The sequence below is a fragment of the Chlorocebus sabaeus genome, chromosome 27 (assembly GCF_047675955.1).
Source record: "Chlorocebus sabaeus isolate Y175 chromosome 27, mChlSab1.0.hap1, whole genome shotgun sequence".
In the NCBI taxonomy this organism is placed as follows: domain Eukaryota; kingdom Metazoa; phylum Chordata; class Mammalia; order Primates; family Cercopithecidae; genus Chlorocebus; species Chlorocebus sabaeus.
The window spans coordinates 33,018,466-33,042,621 of record NC_132930.1 but is presented as its reverse complement, the minus strand read 5'-3'; the positions used below and the strand labels follow the sequence as shown (position 1 = coordinate 33,042,621).

The 24,156-nt window shown below is 33.6% G+C and overlaps 1 protein-coding gene across 13 annotated transcripts in view; it reads right to left on the bottom strand.

The window, feature by feature from the left end:
• LCORL (ligand dependent nuclear receptor corepressor like) overlaps window positions 1-24,156 on the bottom strand; it is a 182,741-nt gene that overhangs the window by 36,123 nt on the left and 122,462 nt on the right. For 8 of the 13 annotated variants that reach the window (XM_038008655.2, XM_038008653.2, XM_008017795.3 and 5 more), the window contains one exon: window positions 7,327-7,420. The exons of 1 other annotated variant lie outside the window; for it this stretch is intronic. In XM_038008655.2, coding sequence (XP_037864583.2) covers window positions 7,327-7,420 — 94 coding nt within the window. Of the gene's footprint in view, window positions 1-1,857; window positions 6,000-7,326; window positions 7,421-12,787; window positions 15,158-20,001; window positions 21,013-24,156 lie in introns of those variants that run through there. 4 more of the 13 variants (XM_008017800.3, XM_038008667.2, XM_038008666.2 and 1 more) reach the window with 4 other exon arrangements.

Sequence of the window (24,156 nt, the reverse complement as noted above, 5' to 3'; positions counted from 1 at the left end):
CGTTAGCTATTTAAAAATAAAATTTATTTTAAATTGATGTTAAATAATAAAGTAATGTCATAAAAGCTAAAGGCATTACTTACCTAATTATTAAGTTTCAAATGCCGGAAAATGGCCCACTACAGAAACTAATATACATCTAACTTTAACTAAGAACCGGGCTTGCTTATCAACCAATATAGAAGTCTACAAATTTTTTTTTTTTAATCCAATACCAGCAGCAGGAAGAATAAAATATATTTAAAGAGTTCTGTTTCAGAAAAGTATCTATTTTAATTAAACATATCACCAAACTCTGTACATGAAAATTGCCTTTCACTTACAGTTTATTATATTTGTTGTTTTTAATAGTTCCTGATTTCTAGAAATTTTATTTAAGGTTGGAATAATGCTGACTATGAATTACTATTGAAGAATGTATTTTTGCTTAAATACAGAATTTTTATGCTCATCTATATTAAAAATTATAAGATTTTTACTTTAAAACAGGAAGTGGAATATTTTTATTTTGCTGCCTAAAACTGATATAGCCTGTTTCAGAGATAAGTAATATTTCACTTATATTTTATAAAAATTATGTTATTTGAGTAGCAAAAACAAGAAAGCAAATTTTAAACGTGATCAAAACTTTTCTGGAAAAAAAGATAACTTTACTAGATTCAACCAATGTTTCACTAAAACTAGTGATTTGACATAAAGAAGCTATCAAACAAAGTGAGAAGAGATATGAAATTATAATAAAACTTTTAAAGTCCGCTGCTGCCTCTAGACAGATGAAGATAGGACATGACCCCAGTATCCTTTCCTTTTTGAAAATAAATTTTTATAAATTTTGTCATGGTTGGGAGTGTAAAATCATGCAACTGACTCCCAGGATTCAATCAGATAGTTTTAAAAAATACATGTAGAGAGCAAAGGCAGGAAGAAATGATAACTATCAAAGATTACGATATAATTATATTCTTTTCCAGCAAATTAAAAATGACTAATTTTCACACAAGCAAAAGAAAACCCGAATGTTGTGAGAGATGCACTTCAGCAGTTTCTAAAGTGATGTTATGGCATAACAAAGAATTTACATGTTTCTTGGGAAAATATGTTGTATTTTAAAGATTAATAACCATTCATAACTCTTCCTGAAATGCTCAAAGGCTTTTTTTTTTTTGTTAATAAAGCCAGGTATGTGGTATAAATAAAAAAAACTAATGACTAGTGTTAAGTATTCTGAAACAATGTTGTAATATCAACTTGATTAAACTCACAAAATTACAAAACCACTTTTTATATCCCTTTTCTGACATTCTAAGCAAAGCTTTTAGAGTTTTCTTATTCAGTTTATTAATAATGGAATTTCAAAAATACTATGGTAGCCAGTAATTCCCATCTAATGCTATAAGAACAGCTTAATAAAGGTATAAATTAGATATTCAGATATTAGATTCTATCTTATGTATCAGATAGCAGGAAACTAAGATCTCAAATTATAGAACTTCACAATATGCTTATTTGGCTTCAAACATTTTCCCCCATATTTCTTGCATGTTAGGATCTTAAATAAAAACCTAGTAATGAGTAAATAATAGTTGAATGCACATGTAAGTATCCAGCCTAGAATTATTCTCGGGTGATTATATAAGGTTCTAAAATTGTATTTTTTTGGTAGATCCTTTGCTTTTAAAGTTTTCTAATCTTTTCCTGTTTGATTTATAAACCAAACATCCTGCCTGTTTTTAGTATGTGACTATCCATTTTGCCCATTAGAAACTTGTTGGAATATTTCTTCAGAAAAAGTAAATTAGAATACTATATTTAATAAAACTGCTTCCTAAAGTAAATCAAAGAAGTCAGTGTAGTCAGTTTTTTCTTTTCTTTTCTTTTTTTCTTTTACTGAATGAGTAAATCAATCACACACCAACAGTGTTGGAAATTTAAGTGCAAAAGCATTGAAGTGCTTTACTACAAATTACAACCTAGAAACACGTTAACTGAACAATTAAAATTCATACAATCAGATTTAGATATATAACAACACAAAGTAGGAACAGAATTACAGTACATTTACAACACAAGACAGATACATGAATTCATTAGAAAATATTGTAATAAATAATTCATGAATTATAGTGCAATTGATTTATGCATAAATATAACTAATTGCCTAACAATCAGTTTATATTAACAAAATCTGTCAAAATCAAGGCAGCCACAGAGTTTTACTAAATTACTGCGACAATGGAAATACTGCAATTAAAAAACAAATACAAGTATTTGTACTGTAAACAACTAAAAAAATCAGTCTCACTAAAGTTAGTATACAATTTAATATAAAATTGTCATTAGCTACCAGAAATGGTTTAAACAACTTTACTGAGCAGTAGTTTTCTAAAAACAGAGGCACTGTTTTTTCTTTTCCTTCTTTTTTTTTTTTTAAATATAAAATACTTGAGGAACATTCAAATAAGTAGAAAGCACATAAGGGTTGCTTTCACCTTCATTAAGTCTGCTGAAATGGGATTTTTCAGAAAATTGTCAATTAATAAATAGTAACTGGTAACTAAATTCATAAAGTACTTTGAAAGTTTAACATAAAGGTCATCTTAATAGAGCCACTGGGGAGAAGGGGAATTTCCCTGCCTTTCCTAGTTTGTATAATCAAATGTTAACTCAATAATAGAAATGTTTTGTTTCTTTTAAAAGTTATGGGTTGATTATTACCTATAAACTATCAAAAAATATTTTAATTTACTATTTCTGACCAAAAATAAATAATACAAGTACTAAAATGCTGCAAATTAACTATAATATTACCTATAAAACTACTGATTACTGTGAAGTCAATAGCAAAATGATCCCTGATTTATGAATCCTGTAAAGTTTTTGGTCAGGTCATCTTTTAAATGATACAAAAGTGTTCTGTAAGTTTCCCTTTACTATAAACTTCTTAATCAATTTATTAATGTAAATATAGTGTGAGGAATAAAAAAGCTCAATACAATATAAATATTATGTAATGCATTCAAAGCCCCCAAAGTTTTCCAAGTAAAATTCTGTATAAAGAGGTCAATAAAATTGTTTTGAAATATGTACTTTACCTTTAACTTTGTTTTTCATTGGGGGAAGGGGGAAATATACTAAATAATCCAAGTTCTGGCCCTCACAAAATATGGCTTAATTCTTTAAAAAGAAAGATGACCCTGACATCTGCTGTTCTGTAATCTATGATGTATATTTTCTTGGGGTGAAAAAAAAAAGAGGATTCATACCCTAGTGTGCAGGTAACATTAATAGCTGAAGAGGGTTCAGTATAGATCTCAGAGACCAAATAACTGCTTGGTTGTGTAGTTTCTCACTCTTCAGTTTCTTTAAACATGTAGGCAGTTTTAAAATTTAATAGCTGAAAATCTCTTTAGTATTACACGTATATGTGATTATTAAATACACACAAACACAAGTGTAAAAACACAAGTATTTGACAAGGTGCACTTATTTTTTAAATTCAGCTAAAAGTATTCCTTTTGGACTTAGGAAAACTGGCTTAGAAAAATGATCAGAACCTGAATTTTAACAGAGAAAGGGGGCACTCAGAGAATTTTGAATACATAAAGCAAATCCCTATTCTTTATATGAAGGCATATGCTTTATAACATTTTACCACTACAGTTGCATACTCCATAAATCCAACAAGGATACTTTGACCCATATTTTAAAACTGCTATGTAAAAATGACCAGTCTCTCTTATGAGTCTAGTAAAAGTTAAAATGCACTGCCCAGCTTCTAACTACCCAATTAGTAGAGTTTACATTACTGAAAGTTCAAAACAGCTTCAGTGTTAAATATTTGTAAATCTATTCAAGACCCTGAACAAACTGCAAATTTGGTTATTAGCAAAATGATAATGTATCGCCCACCAAAATGAAATCTGCAATTCATTTTGATAAACTGAAAATGTTTTGAAATGTCACAGCAGCAAATATATTAAAGTTACACTGAGGTTTTTCAATAGTAGGAGTGTGTCACAATCCTTAAAATTTAAAGTAGTCATAACATCAACTAACCAGCACATTTAAACCAAAATTATCATTCTCAAGCTTTTTCTGTGCACATTATAAACATGCTCTAAGTTGCATTCCAACTTTCTTTTCTAACCTTACACATTAGCTTATTTTTCAAATGAAAAACAAAACTAAATTATTTTAATAATTAAATTTAAATTATTTTTTGTTCTTAGTACTCCATCTTATATTAAAGGGTTCTATAGCTGCTGGGGTTAACTATGTGTCAGTTTTCTTTTAATTATATACCTTATAAACCCCAACTTCTTGCTAAATCAACTATTAAATGATAAATATTAAATTTCATTATACATATCCTTTAAGGTTTTCTTTTCTATTCCTGGTGGATGCACTTGAGTGCATTTTGTATTTCATAGAATGCACTGTAGTGTACTAATACTGTATATATTAATTTTTCTTAGTATGGAGATAGCTGTCTATTTAAACTTTGATTGGTTGTTTGACATACATACAACAACTGTTAAGTATGTTGTATAGAATGTTCATAAACTATTAATACCATATTTCCATTATAAGATGGTTCAACTGAATGGCTGGAATGGTCTTTCACCAATAAAAATGTTTCACTTGACAATTACTCGTTTTCCCACAACGCTTTATGCTATTGACTACTAAAGAAAACCTGAATCTTTTTCACCTATTTATACAAGGATTAAATACAAACTATCAGAATTAAGTAAGCAACTATATAATTCTGTCCACAGTGAAAACCCTGAATAAAACTTTTTTTCAAAAGGCATGTAAGTGGTTTTTGAACTGTAAAATTTCATGTCTCCTGTCAGAGTGAGCATTTGTAATTCCCACATGTGTGTATATAGACACACAAATACACACCTGTGCACATACACACACACGCAAACACACACACACACACATTTTCCTAACAAGTAATCTACACAGGCTTGCTGCTGTTTTTGCAGCTGCCAGTCCCTGAATCTGTCATATTATATAACCCAGTGTCTGGTAATCGTAGTTTCTTCTTCGGAGGAGTCTTCAGTGTTCCAGATCTTTCTTTTACCTTGTATTCTAAAGTGCTGTGAGGTACCCCATAAATTCCTTGTGCTTTGGAAACACTCATTTTTCCACTCATTACCATTGCAATAGCTTCTTCCATTATTTCATGATCATATTGCCGATAGCGGCCACGTTTCTTCCTGGGCTGCTTACTGTCTTTTCGATCTAATCCATCTTCAGTATTTTCAGAGGTTCCATCAACTGTTCCATTTTTAGAATTAAGACACAAAGGAGAGAGGTCCCCATGTAGAAAGTAAGAGTCAACACTTGAGTGAGTTACAGGCCCAGAACATTCTATTTTGTTCTGTTTAGGGAGTATATTTTTCAGTTTTTGGAGAGCTGATCCTTCCAGGACTGAAGAGGTTTTGGAAACTTGATACATAACATCCAGCAGACCAGAACCATCAGGTTGTGATTTTGAGACAGAACTTACTCGTAGTTGAGGAATTTTTAACTGTACAGTAGGATTTGAAGTTTCATATTGGAGGCTTTCATTTTTTTCTTTAAACTGAGTGACCATTTTCTGTAGAGTTAGCTGATGGAGGTAAGTGGAAGCTGTTGGGAATTTTAATTCTGAGGTTTCAAGTAGATTGAGTTTACTTTTTTCTGTGCGCTCTGCTTGAGCTCTTGCCCACAAGGCTACTTTTTGCAGCACTGCACAAGTTTCTTTACTGTCCTTATATGAATAACTATCATGGAAATCTCGAGTTTTGTTTTTAAAAGATGCAGGCTTCCCTGCTGGTAAGGCTTCTAAGTGAAGAAGTAAAGTTTTTTGAGGTATGCCATAAAGTATGCCTGCTTTATTTATGTCCAGTGCTCCAGACTGAATGTCTTTCAAAGCTTTTGAGAGCAAACCATCTGCAAACTCAGCACTTCTTTCCACATAGTCCTCTCTGTTTCTGTGTAGTCTCCTGGATGGATGGAATGAAACGATGGTAAACTGATGCATGAGAGACTCTCACACAGCTATGGAAGGGGAGGGTCCACTCCTTTATTATACTCCTTGCTTAGGTAACATCACTGCTTATGACACTTTTAAGTCTGTGAGATGTAGTAGTTACTCCTTATCAAAGCAAACGCTACAGTCCTGGTAGGACAATGTGTCAATGATACGGTGGCCTCAACGGGCAGACCTTCCAAGAACATAAAATCCTAACTCAGTATTTGTAAAAATATTCTCATGATGTTGCTATTCCTCTGACAGATGCTTGTAGAGCAACACTTATAAATTTTATTTGTACAATTAGAGTTCCATTATAAAAAGTACCCAAATCCTAAAGGAGTTTTTGTTAGTACAAACGTGACGTTACCGCTAAACAAGTAATAAAAGAGTCAACCCCTTTAAAGGAAATTTGTAGCAGCAGGAATATTTCCAAACACAAACATCCCATATTTCCACAAGACTAATTTATCTCTAGACAAGAACTTAAAACTTGAAACAAGTAGATAAGTTATATTTGAATAATTTCATTTTAGATATTATCAATGTCACTTCTATTTCAAATGTATCACTGTAATTTTCAAAGTTTCTCAAACAGAAAGCTTACTATACCTTACGACTCAAATACTACTACAGTCATAGTTGAAACAAATTACAGTCTACCTCTAAGATTTAAATGTGACAAAAAAGCTTCCTGTGCAGTTAGTTAATGGGAAGATGCAAAAAAGTTGTAAAAAAAATCCAAAAATCCAACAGAACAGCATTTCACTACTAATTATTTATTTAATGATTAATGACACTTTTCAAAACATGAAAGGACTTTTTGTGGTGATTACTAGATATGCTTAAGTAGTTTGCCACCACATCTAAAGTGCAATAAGAAAATCTAAACACTATAAACTAGCGTTAACAATTAGTAAGTACAGTGCTTTTAGAATTTGTTCATTGTTTTAAAAAATTAATAAATTACATATTTCCCTTAAAATTGCCTCCTGAGTATTTAATTTAATATTCTCTTACTCGTCCTGCTTCTTAGTTTGTATTCTATGATTAAGTTGGTAGTTCATTTTAGTAACATGAACTAAAGTTTGGTGATTGTTCTGATAACTTTTCTTTAACAGAAAGAATAAAAAAGAAAGAGAAAGGACAAATGAAAGGTATGAGAGAGAGACACTTATGAGTGACAAAAATTCTGGAGGAAAACTATATACGTCAATACTACTCAGAATAGTATTAAGAGTTCTCTGCAGAGATAATTTTATATTAATATTAAATTATATTTCCTAGATATTGCTTACCCAGCCACTGAATTTTCAGAAGAAGGATCACATATGGATGACTCTTCAGATTTTATGCTGGTTTTCTTTGTAGAGAGATCTAACACTCCATCCCCTATAATTTTTGCAAGAGAAAAAACTTTATATTTGCAACAGATAGGCAATCCTTACATTTTAATATTTCATATTTTGTTGATCTACTAATTCATAACACTAGTATTTGATATGTGGCCATTACCTATTCATCTTAAACAGGTTTAGGAACAGGATATGACTGGGAAGGCACTATATAGGAAAAAAAGAACAGAGGAGGAGCTGGCATTGCCAGGTGATATGAAGAAACTAAATATATTATATAAAATTTGTCTAAGATAAACTTTTAGTCACCTCTCTACCATTTTGTAGTGAATAGCCATTGATTGCTCATTCATGACTGTTTTCCATTCAAAGCTGCCCAGATAATGCTTTGGGAAGGTAGGAGTGATATAAATTGTACAAAACAGAGAGAACAGAAAATGTGATGATGAGTAAGAGAATTGAATAATTAGCATTTACTAGGACTAGCAAAAGGTAAACTGTGGCTGTATGTATAGGAATATATGAGAACTATATATTTTCTAGAACTCATAGTATAAAATTTTACTCTTTTAAATTATTGAACTATACAAGTTAAATCACTGCCTACATAATATATTGTGCTTATATCTACGACTAAAGACATAACTTACGATAATGCAGCTTTAGAAAAATAATGTTATAAAATAACTGCCTATGGATGTTATTAAAATGCAGTTACTATATAACATTTACATAAATAAAAATTCAATGATTCAGACTTATTGTTAATCTGGCATACTTCAGGATCAAAAAGTATAAAAATAAACCATGAATTTATAACCCAGCAAAGAATTCTGTGAATGTTTTTATTGTTAGCTAAAAAACTAAAAGTTTTAGCTACAAGAAAAATTATTAAAAATATATGGTTAAAGATATATTAATTCAACTGGGCTTAAAATATTCAGCTGGGTTTTACTGTAACCATAATCAATCCATGAAATGCATATGTTCCTGGGCAGATACAAAGATGAAAAATAAAACAAAATATCCTATCTATAGCCTGCTATATAGACTTTGACAATAATTCATTGAGTGCTCACTATGTGCAAAGCACTATTTTAGGCACTAGAAGAGCATCAAAAAAAAAAAAAAAAAGTCACACCAAGTACCTACTGTCAGTCACAGTCATTGTCACAGTGCTTAGGATCTAATGAGATAATTCATACACCCCCACAACCAGCACCACTACCACCAGTAATTATGATAGTGCCACTCTGGAGAATAACAGAGTAAGCTGATAGAGTAATGAGGGTGGGGCTGAGAGCGCTGCTGTTTTATGCAGTGTTATCAGTGCAGGTTTCTTTGATTTGAACAGGGCCCTGAATAAGGTGAGGGTCACCAACTAAGCAGATACATGGGAGAACGTTTCTGAAAGAACAGCCTGTATAGAGGCTGTGATATGGAACCATGTCTGGAATGTCAGAGGAATAGCAAAGGCCAGGGTATCTGAAATGAAGTAAGCCAGGCCAAGAGTGAGCTGAGATCAGAAATGCTGCAGGAAGAGGTTACCCAGCGCCATTGGGCCATGGCAAGAACTTTGCATTTCATTCTGACAGAGACAGGAAGCCACTGGAGGATTCCGGGTGGAAGACTGACAAGATTTCAATTTAGGTTTTTAAAAGATCAATCTGCTATGGGAGAATGGACTGCAAGGAGCTAAAGGTGGAGCAGGGCAACCTGCTGGGAAAGTGCTATGCTATTTCTTGTCTCTGGGCTTTCACACTTGGAGTTGGTTTCCTCTGCCTAGAAGATTCATACTCCTTTACTCCTGCCCCCTGTCCTCCCAGCCCGCCCACCCCTCCTAATTCTCACCAAATCTAACTCATCAGCCTCACTCAGGACACAACATAGAGTTGGTTGATTGTCATTATAGGTTACTATACCAGTAACACTTACTTATATTATTTAGCAGGTTGTAATGTAATGCTAGTTGCTCATATACCTACCAGTGCTAGCCACAGACTATAAGCTATGTGAAGGCACAGACCACGCGTATTTTATTCATCAGTATATCCCTGCGGCTTACAATGGTGCCTGGAATACAATATGTATTCGATAAATGTTTGCTGAATAGAATTTCAAAGAACTGGAAAAATTCAGTGTGGCCAGAGGTTAGAGCCCATAGATCAGAAGGGTAAAAGGGACAGACTGAAGAAGCAAAGTACCTGGCACAGACTATCTTGAAAAATCATTAAAGACAGTTTCTTGCCCCAGTTTACCCATCCAGCTTAATTTTAAACTTAGTCTCCATTCATCTCAAACCTCACACGGCTCATGTATCTAACTACTTGTATTCCCTCAAACGTGCTACACAGTGGTATGCCTCTCAAATTGCAGTACACTGTTCCCTCTGTCTATTTGACTTGTCAAACTTCTACTCTTCAAACTTCTACTTATCCTTGAAGACCCAGATCCCCCGCCCAGGCAGAAGATGCTTATTTTGTCTTCCTGCGTGGACAGCATCCTATAAAACGTATGACACTATCGTGCAATTATTGATTTATACATCCTTTTCCCCCATGAGATTGAATTCCTCAAGGTCCAGGATCTTGACTTACTCATTTGTGTTACTAAACATTGGTAGAGTGCTAAAACCTACTAAAAGGAGAAAGGAATGTTTTCTCTGTTCTATCATCTCATTTCTCTTTTTTAGCAATTAAAATTTTACTACTTTAAGAACTTATAAGAAAGGATAACTGCCAAACCCATATTCAAGTTTATAACTTTATTCACAAATTTTGATTTTGCTCATTTTATGTACAGTTTATGGTATATAAAACACACTCCCCTAAGTCTGTTACTCTTAGTCTCAGAATGAAGTAATGAAATTTCCCTGATTCTAAGCTGTTAGACTTGATACGCTCCATTTAAAATTAATCCATAAAATATAAATTACGAAAGGAGGTACAGGAAACCCCTTTCTTTCCTTTACAGATACTATAAAAACTAGGCTGCAGCTCTCTACCTAGGGCAATAAAGGTTTCTTTTCTTTTTTGGACTACTCACACATAAAGCACTAACTATACAGCGCATTTTAATCTGGACGAGCTGCATAGAAGCTCTACTCCATCTTTCAGAAACCTGTGCAAATGGGCTTATACTTCTGATTCTTTCTCTTTACGAAGTCTAAATAATGACCCTATTGACAAATGCTTTTCTCTCTTCTTCATAGCCCTTTCTCCACATCTAGGCTATGTTAAAAGTTTTATTCTAAAAGGATTTGACAAAGAAAGTAATGCATTATACTATCTAGTGAAAATGAAAAATGTACTCCATCATATATTTCTGTCACATTGCATTAAAATTCTTTAATCAATTAATGTTTACATAGTAAACACAAAATACATAAATATGTAATAGTTCTAATACCATTAAGAATTTTAGATCAGTTTTAGTTATCTGTAGAAAATCTCACTTTTTGTTAGCAGTATTAACCATCTATACTATTTTGCTCATAGCATGATTCCCTTTTCTTCATAAAGCCTGTAGTTCAAGGGCTGGAAAAGTCAAAAGAAGTTATTCCTAGGATTGTCTGAATTAGAAAAACAAAAACAATGAGAGAGACAGCTTGGGAAGGACAGAGAAAGCCCAGGAATGGCGGGGGCAGGGGAAGGATATTTTCTTGCTCCTGATAATTACATCTATCTGAATGGTGATTACATCACTCCTTCACAATGGAGATATAACTAGATTTTGTGTGTACATCATTCCAAAGTACTAAAATTAACCCAAAATACATGATAAAAATCCATTTAAAATAAACTCTTGGAATCCTCTCCCACCATTTTGTAGTAAATAGTGTAGATGAAACTAAGCACTTAGAATGCTATGACAGGATAATATAAACTAAGTAAGTGGGGGGAGGTAATTAATTCAATTTTACTAGTATATTCTCTGCAGTCTATCTTATTACACTGTAATTTATTCCCCATTTATTTACTGTTGGTATTCAGGTTGTTTTAGTTTTTCACTGTTAAAAACAATGCTGAAATGAAAATTCTTATAAATTTTTTTGTCTTCATGTACAATAATTTCTCTAAGATAAACTCTCAGAAGTAAAGTGCTGAACAACAGATATTACCAAATTTCTGTCCCACATCCTTGATAACACTTAGTGTTGCTGGTGATTTTTAATTTTTGGTGAATAAGTAAACTTCAGGATTAAAGTGAACAAGATAGTGTATTTATTAAGCCATTTATGTGAATATTTAAAGCACACAAAACTATTTTGTTTATAGATACATAAATAGGTAGTATCATTGGTTGCTTCTAAGGGTAAACAAAAAGATCTAAAAGGATCTTAACTGTATTTCTAGAAATACTTTAGGTCTTTAAGAGAAGACAAATCAGAGGTAAATATGACCAAATAACACATTTATTAATTCTGGTTAACAAGTACATGATTATTACATTGTATTTTTCTGTATATTCAAACTTTTTACTAACATTTAATAATAAATACAAAATTGTTTTCATTCACCGGTTGGAGATGGGGCATTTAACATTATAATTTAGTTATTTCCGATCAAACACTATTGTAAAATGTACAGAATTAAAGATTAGCCAATCCAATCTTTGAACAAGGTCAGGTAATTGTCTATATAACACTACCGGAATTAAATTTAAAAATAAACCGACATTTCAAAAATCGAAGTCATGGCCAAATTGGGCAATTTCTTGAATACTCACTTTATTGGTTAATTTTTAGTTAAAATTCAGATTTTTCATAAATTTTCTTTCCTGTATTGTCATGCAAACTTCTGATAAAGGATCTATTCAAAAAGGACAACTGGAACCTTCATAATACAGAACTGTTTTCCACCCCTCCAAGGAAATCATTCTGTTTCATCTCTTATCTGGCCTTTTGCTATTCTCCTCTCTAGGATATTCTTACGGTTTTGTTAATTATATTCAACTGATTGCTAGAAAATATTAGTAACTTACATTAAACCTAATGTGTTTAAAACTGTATTTTTCTATAGTGTACTGAAAGTGTGCGAAGCATTTGCTACAAACATTACATGTCTTAACTCATCCAGTTCTCACAACGACCGGATGGCATAGATTTATTAATATGCAAGTTTTAATGATGATAAAACTGAAAATGAAAGAGAAGTCAACTACTTGAGAGGCTGAGATGGAAGAACTGGGTCCAGAGTTTAAGTCCAGCCTGGGCAACATAGCAAGACTCCTGTCTCTTAAAAAAAAACAAAAACAAAAAACAATGTAGCCATATGTCATCAAAAATCTTAAAAATGTTTACACTCTTCTAGGTATCTAGCTTAAGAAAATAATATTTAATATAAAAAAGGTTTTATATACAAAGATATACCATAGATTGTAGAATTTTAAAAAAACCCTAAATATTTAAAAAATGGTTACATAAATTATGGTTCCTTCACTTGCTTGAGAATTAAACACTGTCATTAAAGCCATTAATAAAGCATGAAAAAACTGCAAATGCTACTGTAACATTTTTAAAAGGTATGATATAAAAATCTGATATACAGATGATGTAAACATGTAAATGCAAATGCTACTATAACAAAAAGGTACGATATAAAGTTTGATATACAGATGACGTATATGTTTACATGTTTTGCATGTAAAACAAGAACCCTCAAATCAAATACAATATAGCATAAACTGTGGAAGTAAATATACAAAAATGGGAACAATGGTGATCTTTGGTTGATAAAGCGTTGAGCAGTTAAAATATGTGATTGTGTGCACGCACATGCCTAGGTATGTATGCGCCTACATACATACATTCATACTTTTCTGCCTTTCCCAAGTTTCCATAATAAAAAAAAAATCCGTAAACTTAATTAGCAAAAAATCAACAAAGTGTAAAAGCATTCCCTGGGTTTATCCAAATTTCAATTTTAAAAATTTGAAGTCTTACGTTCACTGCAAATAAAATTGTTTTGATTGTTACTGCTTAACCATGGGGTTTCAGTCATGGGAGAAATAATACAAGAGTAGCACATTATTCCAGCCTTAGGATTGGTTTTTCCTTCATTTGCCTACCTCTGCAAGTCAAATAGGTTTTTTTTTTTTTTTAAGACGGAATCTCACTTTGTCACCCAGGCTGGAGTGCAGTGGCACAATCTCAGCTCACTGCAACCTCTACCTTCCAGGTTCAAGTGATTCTCCTACCTCAGTCTCCCAAGCAGCTGGGATTACAGGCGCCCGTCACCACACCCAAGCTAATTTTTGTATTTTTAGTAGAGACAGGGTTTCACCATGTGGGCCAGGCTGGTCTCAAACTCCTGAGTGCCAACTGATCTGCCCGCCTTGGCATCGCAAAGTGCTGGGATTACAGGCATGAACCATAATGCCCGGGCTCAAATAGTTTCTTTAACTGGAAGGTTATTTTCATCCCGTTGTGTTTTATTTTGTACATATATTGCTGAAATACTACAGAATTCATTAATCTATTTATTCATTTTAAGAGATGATATAAATCAGAGTAAAGTGCTTATAGTGAATTTAAGATGTAAACATTTATAATAGCAAATTTAGGAAAATACTACAGGTGAAACTAAAATAAGGCTTCAACATTTCCCCAAATGCCATTTTAGACTTTTATTGTAATTCCTTTTTCTTTCTTCAGTTATTCCTGCAAGTACTGAATGAAATCATGGCTTCAAAAGGCTTCAAGTCACTACCTATGAAAAACATTTTAAAGAACATGTTCTCTTTTATACCCTATATTACATTACCTTATTCTGTAAAAAGTTTTAGCCGAATGTATTATTTAAAACATGGTTTGTATACTTATTGCAACAATATCTAGTGGAAGACTTGATTTTTTTTTTTTTTTTTTTTTGAGACAGAGTCTCGCTCTGTCGCCCAGGCTGGAGTGCAGTGGCCAGATCTCAGCTCACTGCAAGCTCCGCCTCCCGGGTTCCCGCCATTCTCCTGCCTCAGCCTCCCGAGTAGCTGGGACTACAGGTGCCCGCTACGTCGCCCGGCTAGTTTTTTGTATTTTTTAGTAGAGACGGGGTTTCACCGTGTTAGCCAGGATGGTCTCGATCTCCTGACCTCGTGATCCGCCCGCCTCGGCCTCCCAAAGTGCTGGGATTACAGGCGTGAGCCACCGCGCTCGGCCGACTTGATTTTTTTAAACCATACATCTGAGACTCCTTGTCATGCTCCTCCAAAAATGATTACTTTTAAAAAGACTTTTATAAATGTTTTACATAAAAGTACAATCTAACTATACAGTTTAATGAATTTTCATGAACTCAACATTCCCATATAAAAACTACACCTACTTAGCAGTGTCAACCCTGACGCCCCCCTACCTCAGTATCTTCTTCTGGTCACTACCTCGCCCTTACTCCTACTATCTTGACTTTCAACAGCACTGTGCATTATTTTAGATCCAGCAATTTCACTTCTAGGAATTTGTTCTGAAGTAAAAATTAAGACTGAGTTTAAAACCTTAGCTCAAGAATATTTGTTTATATATAAGACACACAATTAATATGTGATCCTTCCATACTACTGAACTAAGTAAATCAATTTAAGTATTAAAATGATTCTGCAGAAAAATACTTAGCAACATAAGGATGTCAAAAGTGTAAATTATGCAAACAGTTTACAGAGGATCTATATCTCATGTAGTAGGTCAGTGGGGCTGAGCACTGCAAGTGTGTTTTGTGCACACGTAGATATTCTCCAGAAAATGGTTTGGAAGGACTGAACACAGGGGCACCTACAGATAGCTCTGGGTGGAAGAATACAGGATAATTTTTATTTTCTTCATTTTCTTATTTGTTTTCTAGTTTTTCTACAATAGGTAAAGTTATCCTCTAATGCCTAATTTGCACTGAAATTTCTTGAGTCCAAAATGTGTTTTTACAGTTGGTATGTTCAATTAGAATCAAATAATGTGTCTGTGTTACATTTGATTCTTAGTGTGATACATTTGAGTCTTAGGTTATTTTTGAGGTGGAGTCTTGCTTTGCTGCCCCGGCTGCAGTGCAGTGGCATGATCTTGGCTCACTGCAACCTCTGCCTCCTGGGTTCAAGTGATCCTCCAGCCTTGGCCTCCCAAGTAGCTGGGATCACAGGCATGCACCACCATACCTGGCTAATTTTTGTATTTTTAGTAGAGATGGGGTTTCACCATTTTGGCCAGGCTGGTCTTGAATGCCTGACCTCAAGTGATCTACCTGCCTCAGCATCCCAAAGTGCTGGGATTACAGGTGTGAACCACCACGCCTGGCCATGGTCTCCAATTTAGGGCAGCACTTTCCCCAATTTACGATGGGGCTATGTCTTGATAAACCCACTGTAAATAAAAAAATACAGTAAGTCAAAAATGCATGTATATCCCAATATGTCTCTTTAATGTCCAGCTTAATAGAAAACAGCTGAATTCTCACATCTGCGTCTGCATTGATTGTGGTGAGATATCACACATCATGTAGCTTCTGGGCGACTTTACTATACACACTTGTGAGAGAATGAAGAGTAAAAAGAACAAATAACATATTATCAATTTTAACCTGGTATATCTCATGAAAGGGTTTCAGGGATTCTTAGGGCTTCCTGACTATGTTTAAGAACCATCGATCTCAGAATTGTTTAGACCCATGTTCAACATTTTTGGTAAGAATACTTCACAGGTGAAGTGACATATCAAGAGGTACATAGTCTATTTTCAATGATGCTCAAGTGATCAGTGTGTTCTGATGGTGACAATCTGACTCCTTTGTTGTAAAGTTCTCAAAATAATCTTTCCTCTATACTTTTTATCTTCATATATATATATGTTTTATTAGTTTGAATTGACACGTAATTGTACCTATTTATGGGGTCCAATGTGATGTTTCCATACATGTATACATTGTAATCAGTGTAATTAGCATATTCACCACCTCAAACACTTGTTTTGGTGGTGACAACATTCAAAATATTTTTAGCTGTTTTGAAATATGTTATCATTAACTATAGTCACCCTATTGTACAATAGAACACAAGAAGTATTCCTCCTACCTAACTTTGTACCTGTTGATCAACCTCTCTCCATCCCCCTCCCCACAGCCTTTTCCAGCCTCCTAGGAGTCGAACTGTCGGGTTATGTAACCGGATGCACAACCTTTTGAGGAACTTCAGACTGTTCCCAAAGGGGTTGCATTATTTTATATTCTCACCAGCAATGTATCAAGGGTCCAAATCTCTGCATCTTTGCCAACACTTATCACATCTTTCAGATTCTAGCCATCCCTAGTGGATGTGAAACAATGTATCATCGTGCTTCTTTTTCTTTCTTTTTTTTGAGACGGAGTTTCACTCTTGTTGCCCAGGCTGGAGCGCAATGGCATGATCTCGGCTCACTGCAACCTCCGCCTCCCAGGTTCAAGTGATTCTCCTGTCTCAGCCTCCCAAGTAGCTCAGATTACAGGCATGCACCACCACGCCCAGCTAATTTTTTGGTATTTAGTAGAGGCAGGGTTTCACCATGTTAGCCAGGCTGGTCGCGAACTCCTGACCTCAGGTGATCCACCCGCCTTAGCCTTCCAAAGTGATGGGATTACAGGTATGAGCCTCCACGCCTGGCCTGTGTTTCTTTTGTAAATTTTAATTTTTGTGGTTACTTACTGAGTATGGGGTACATGAGACATTTTGACACAGGCATACTATTGTATAACAATCACATCAGGGCAGATGGGGCATCCATCACTTCAAGCATTTATCCTTCGTGTTGCAAACAACATAATTATACTCAGTTATTTTAAAATGTACAATTAAACTATTATTGACTATAGTCATCCTGTTGTGCTATCAAATACTAGATCTTATTAATTCTATTTTGTTCTACCCATTAACTATCCCCACTTCCTCCTTACCCCACCCCCTACTATCCTTCTCAGCCTCTGGTAACCATCCTTCTACTATCTCCATGAGTTCAATTGCTTTAATTTTTAGCTTCCACAAGTAGGTAAGAACATGAAAAGTTTGTCCTTCTGTGCCTGATTTATTTCGCTTAACATAGTAACCTCTAGTTCCATCCATCTTGTTGCAAACGAAAGCATCTCATTCTTTTTCATGGCTGAATAGCACTCCATTGTGTTTATGTACCACATTTTCTTTATCCATTTGTCTGTTGATGGAGACTTAGTTTTTTCTAAATCTTGGCTATTGTGAATAATACTGCAATAAACAGGGGAGTTCAGATATCTCTTTGATATACTGATTTCCTTTTCTTTAAGGGTATATACCTAGCAATGGGATTGCTGGATCATACGGTGGCCCTATTTTTGTTTTTTTGAGTAACCTCTAAACTGTTTTCAATAGTGGCTGTATTAATTTACATTAGTCTTTATCTTCTGATGCTGTTGTTTGATTCAATTATCTTATTGGGGTGGAAAAATAGTAATATTTTAAGTCTATTATGCCTTCCATATTTATTAGCCAACATTCTTCAAGAATTTTCTTTAAATGATTTGGTTGTCCTGAAATACAATTTGTATAGAAAAAGCAAGATAAATGCTTAACACTTTCCTTTAATTGCTAATTTTCACACTAAAGAACTGGTGTGGTGTGTACCTCCAATAGAGACTACCAACTCTGGGGGACACTTTCAGTTTCTGGTTCTCTTAAATGAGTACATTTTAAAACATTCAATATTTTTCATTCCACTGAAATTGTTCTTCTACTGATGATCAAATATTTTCGTATTTGACCACCTGGGAACCTTTAACATTGACTCCTGTACTCTTTTAACAAATTCATCTTTGGGCTTCCTTGCCTGCTGGCACAAGATGTTCCAGGCTCATCTTGTACTTTTCCTAGTCCAAACCTGAAGTCCAAAGAGGTCTTCTTCCTTTTAAAGAGAAATAATGCTTAGAGACCACACTCCAGGTTTAGGTTCAATGCCACTGAGTTTTCATTGCTTTTAGGTTATTTCAGTGGTCAGATGAGGAAATGTGTATTTTTGAAAATAATTCACGGTCTGCACTGCATTTCCAATCCACATGCAATATAAGGTTTTTTTACTTGATGTTGCTTGTTTTTTATCTTACACTGAAAATACTGGTTTCCTAATGATGTTAACATGATTACATATTTGATTTGTTCTACCGACTCAAAAAGTAATGACAATATTATTACTAGTATTACTAAAAAAAGGTTTAAGCATACTTTAAAGTATTTTTTTGCCCTTTGAATATATTCTATTGCTCTTGGAATGGATTTCACTAAGAATGTATAGTCAAAATGCTGGGTAAAATCACTTGATATAATTCTTTTCTCAATGTTATGTTACTAACATTATGTTACTAATTTGACCCAGCCAGGTTTATCTGTTATATTCCACTTCAAGTTTTTGGGATTGCTTTACTTTAAAAAAATTTTTATCCTTTGGAATATACAGAATATTTACATAAAACTAAATAACAAGGTCTGTTGGGAGCACTTCCATTCCCATCTCATCTGCCTCATTTACTTCATCCTCTTCTTGGTAACCATGTTCACTGTCATTAGTTTTTGGCTTACCTTCCCTGCTTTTCTACACAAAAGTGAGCATGTAATATATGTATTTCTGCATCTTGCTTTTTATTACCTAACAAGAAAACCTGGAAATTCACTATCAAGAGATCATTCTCACTCTTTTTTTTTTTTTTTTTGATGTTTGTCTTCCATTGTGTGGATATAAATAATTTAACTGACCAAGACACTACTGATGGATATTTGGATTATTTCCAATGTCCTGCTATTACAAATAATGTCCCAGTGAATCACCCTGAATGCATATCATTCCATATTTGTGCAGGTGTAATTAAAGGCTTGATTTCCTGAAATCGGATTGCTAGGTCAGAGGACAAACACTTATAAAATGTAACAGATACTGTCAATTCCTCCATAAGGACTGTACCAGTTTGTATTTCCACAGTAATGCATGAAAATGTCTATTGCTTAACAGCTTTGACAGGGTATATAGCTAAACTTGAATTCTTATCAGCGTGACAGTTGTGAATCACATGAGTACGGTTGAGAGTATTTTCCTATGTTTAAGGGCTTTTAAAATTTCTTCTATGAATTGACAGTACAATGATGCTCATTTTTCTATCAGGTTGTTGATATTTTACATTTCAATTTTTTGAAACTCTTAATAGATTAGAATCATTTTTTATTTTATAAGGTGCAAATATTTTTTCATAGACTGCCACTGTCTTTTGATTTTTCTAATAGTGATTTCTTCTGTGTCATGCAAAAGTTTCTTTTGTTTACAATTTGGAATTTGGAATTTATCATTTTCTTATTGTTAAGGTGATGCTCTAGCTAAGACAGAAATGATGAACAGGGGCAAGTCACAAAAACAAGAATATCTGAAGGCAGAGTAACCCAGGCAAAGGGATCAGCAAGGATGAAGGAAAAACTGTGAAGCAGAGTGGGCTTGGCAAGTGTCAGACGTAGACAGTGTGACTTGCACCTAGGCCAAGAAGAGAAGGAAACGGAACGAGTCCGGAGAGGTAGGCAGGAACAAAATCTTGGCAGAACCTAGTAAGTCATTAAAAGAAATGTAAATTTTGTCCTTAATGTAACAGAAAACCAAGAGGAAGATTAAATACAAAATATCATCTTTATTACAACTGGACATAAGAACCCAATTTTGGCATATTGATAACTTCAAGGTTATAAAGTAGGTAGGAAAGTTATCTCTTTGGAGAGAGAATACTTGGAGAAATTACAAGGGAAAAGAAAAAAACCGAGAATTGACACTTGGAAACCCATGGGGTTGGTGATCAACTTTACATCATACGAGTACTTAACACAAAGTGTTTCATGCACAAAAGTATTTAAAATATTATATAAAATTACTTTCAAACTGTTTGTATAAGACGTATATGAAACAAATGAATTTTCTGTTTAGACTTGGCCTCCATCCACAAGATATCTTATGTATATGCAAATATTCCAAAATAAGATAAAAATCCAAAATCTAAAACACTTCTGGTCCCAAGCATTTCAGATAAGGAATACTTAACCCATATAACAAATTTTTGTAAAAAACTGAATGGCAACAGAGGACACTAATTTCTTTTTTCTTTTTCTTTTTGCTTTATATACCTAATTAAGTTAGTCAACTGACATTTTATATAGTAGCATTTATGGAACTTCTGAATTTAAAAAGTGCACTTTTTTAAAAATGACATTCTTTACAAAACAGAAAAAAGAAAAATCCAGCTTATATACACCGTAACAATTTTATTTCTTGACATTCTATAATCTCACTTTATTAAAAAAGCTTTGAACAATCTCTTGGTTTTCACTGACTGAGATAATCTTCATACAGTTCCTCAAACATCTGATACATTCCCGCCCTGAGTTTTGATATTTTGTATTTATATTTGATATTTCTTCTGACTTAAATGCCCAGACCTTAGATCTTCATATGGAGGACTTCCTCTCAATATTCAAGTCTCAGCTCAAACTCAATTCTTCATGGAGGTCTTCCTGAACCATCTTGTCTAAAATAACCCTCCCAGTCACTTTTGATATCTTGCTTAGTGATGCTTTTGTAAAATTATGGGCATGCTGACAGGCACATTTGGAAAAAGTAACAATTAACTTCTGGAAATGAAAAGTATAATGACAAATTAGAAACTCAAGACACAGGTTAAATCGTGATTAAAACAGCTTGAAAGAGAATTAGTAAATTGGGAAATATTTCTGAATAAACTAATCATGATATTACACAGAAACAAAGAGATGGGAAATATGAAAAGGAAGAAATAGGGAAGATAAAATAAGAAGATCCAAAATATGTCTCAATGGATTTTGACAGGAAATAAAAGTGAGAGTAAAAATATATTTGAACAGATAATGGCTGAAAAATGTCCACAATTGATGAGAGATTTCTCCTTAGTTTTAGGAAACATATAACTCCTAAGTAGAATAAAGAAAAGAAATCTGCTTCCCCGTCACCTCATCAAACTGCATGTGACCTGTGCTGCCTTATTGGACTGCCGGAATGTAGACAGAAATGTACTGTTCTTTTTTTAAAAAAACAATGTAATTGCTACTTGATAAGGACAGAACATTATTCTAGTTTCATGTTTAATCTGAATTAAACATATTCTGTGGCTTATATAAAGAAAGAAAAAAAAAAAAGAAATCCACTTCCAAACATATCCAAGACAATCTGCAGAATACCATAAACAAAACAGGGAGAGAAAGAGCGAGAGAGAGCCCAAAAGTAGAGTGTGTAAAGTTACCTATAAGGAAAAGACTATTAGTTGGCAGCCACAGCAATCATAGCAAACAGATAATTATGTACCTAGAGAAAACATCTTTTAGGCACAAAAGTGAAAAAGAAAATGAAATAAAAACACAAAAAACCCTGAGAGTTTACTACCAATAAGAACATGTGAAATGTAAGAAGAAATGATAAGCAAAAGAGATAACTATATATGTAATTCTCAACAAAAATTGATGATATAAAACAAATGGTTGTGTTTAAGTTGTGATGTCACAAGAAGGGAAACACAGCACTGAAGATAGCTGTTAAGTGTCAGGGCAGGTGACTCTAAATTTCTTATATTAAGTACACCTTTAAAACCTAAGGTAACTACAAACAGAATAGCAGTAGAGTATAATATAACTTCAAAATAAGCAAAGAAAGAAAAGTGAGGAAACCCAATCCAAAAGAAAATAAGGAGGAAAAAAAAGCATAACAAGACAAATAGCAGATAAGATGGCTGAAACAAATAATTACAAGGGTAACAAATGCTACAAAACAATATAGGATATTATATAAAAATACAGTAAGAACCCCAAATTAAATGCGAGTAAGAATAAGAATATCAACGTGTGTGTCTGTGTACATCCAATACGGGAAGTGTGGAGGAGGTTTTCCTAAGAAAGTAATGTTTAAAAGGAGACCTGGAAAAAAATAAGTAATACGTATTTGTAAAAAAAAATTGGTTGGGGCAGAAGGCAGCTTTTCTGTCAGTGTTCTGAGGTTCTGAGAGTGTACGACATATTTAAGAAAATGAGAAGAAGCCAATATGAAGACTAAAGAAACAGAGACACAAGATGTGGCTGGATAGGTGGGCAGGGGCTGGTTCCTGGAGTTTAGGATTTTAAACTTTATCTAAAGGGCAATATGAAGCCATTAAAGCGTTTTCAGCAGGATTGCGTAGGCCTAGATCTGGAATTTTAAAGTATCACCTGTTTCTTCTATCCCTGCAGTCAGAGAAGGTTAGATTAGAAGGGACACAGGACCATCTAGACATATGTTTTATTTTTCAGGTAGACTAAAACATGGCATCTTCCCAAGCATGGAATACAACACTTTCTTCCACATGTTTTTAGCCACAGAAAACAAAAGCTCGGCATAGAAAAAGATAGACAATTTCATTAGCGGACATAGAAATTTTTTTGAACTGAACTTTAAACTGTTTAGTGATTTCCAAACAGAATTACAAAACTTAACTTATAAACCACATAATTAAGCATACAAAACATCATAAAACTATACGTGGCTCTTTTATACATAGTAACACCTACCTTAATCACAGCCAGGAAAGCAGAACAGTGGTGGTGGCAGCAGCAACAAAGGATACTTAATGACAGCTAAATATGCGGCTGAAATTCATATATTTTATTCAATATAGTCTCTTAAATAATCACTTGAAGCCTACTTAGTATTAGTCCTATACATAATTTGTTGACAGGAAATTTAAACTAGGAGTTGTGGATTCCATAGTTTACTCTACTGATAACATTTCGAAGTAAGTAAAAAAAACTTATCTTTTGCTAATTAAGAGACGTTGTTGTGCACATGTACCCTAGAACTTAAAAGTATAATAATAATAAAAAAGAAAATAATCCTAAAAATTTCAAATCATTACATGGTAGTACAATAGTTTATGTCCATTATCATGACACAATGTTCCGCACAGCATTTTAAAAAGTATTAAAATGTATATTTCAGAATATTTTCTAACCAAAATGTTTAAAATAGAAAATTTCACTGCAGAAACATCCTAAATGCAATGGTCAAGTCTCAATTCTCATTTTAGTTATCAGTGGCATTTGAGGATGGTGAAGATTTTTAATTTAATAAATAAATCCAATATACTGTGTACTATACCAAGCAGTGGAGACATAAAAGTGAAAAAAGACAAGTTTCCCGCTCCCAAAGGCAGATAAACATGCAAACAATTACAATGCATTGAGAGGTTTACTATGATGAAAGTTCTACCAGAATACTCATTGGATCTCTTATGGTAGAAAACTGCATTAACAAAGTTAATGAAGTATTGCTGTTCCATCTCTGCCAAATCTGATCTTGTTCTGTATAGGATTGCCTATGCTTCATAGTTGTAACAGTAATGATAAAGGTCTCTAAGTTGCACATTTCTTCTTGTACGTTGGAATTTGTGGGTTTTTACTCTGGCCCCAGATTAAAACTGATATTTAAAAAATACATACTTGACACACTAATGTTATTTATACCTGTTTCTTAATGTACTAGGACGAAAAAGAATCCTGGGTATGGGCAATGCATGCCTTACTTTTCTACCAGCTTTTGAGGCTCAGAGTATTTATACAAATCCAAATAATTTAAAATGTACAAAGAATATATCCTCAAATATTTGAAATGCCTGGATAGAAAGTACAATGGAGAGGAAAATAGGCATGTTTTCCTCAGGGTAACCATATTTTAAGTGAGTATAGAGTTTGTGAAAGAGAAGGCAATGATAATGAGGA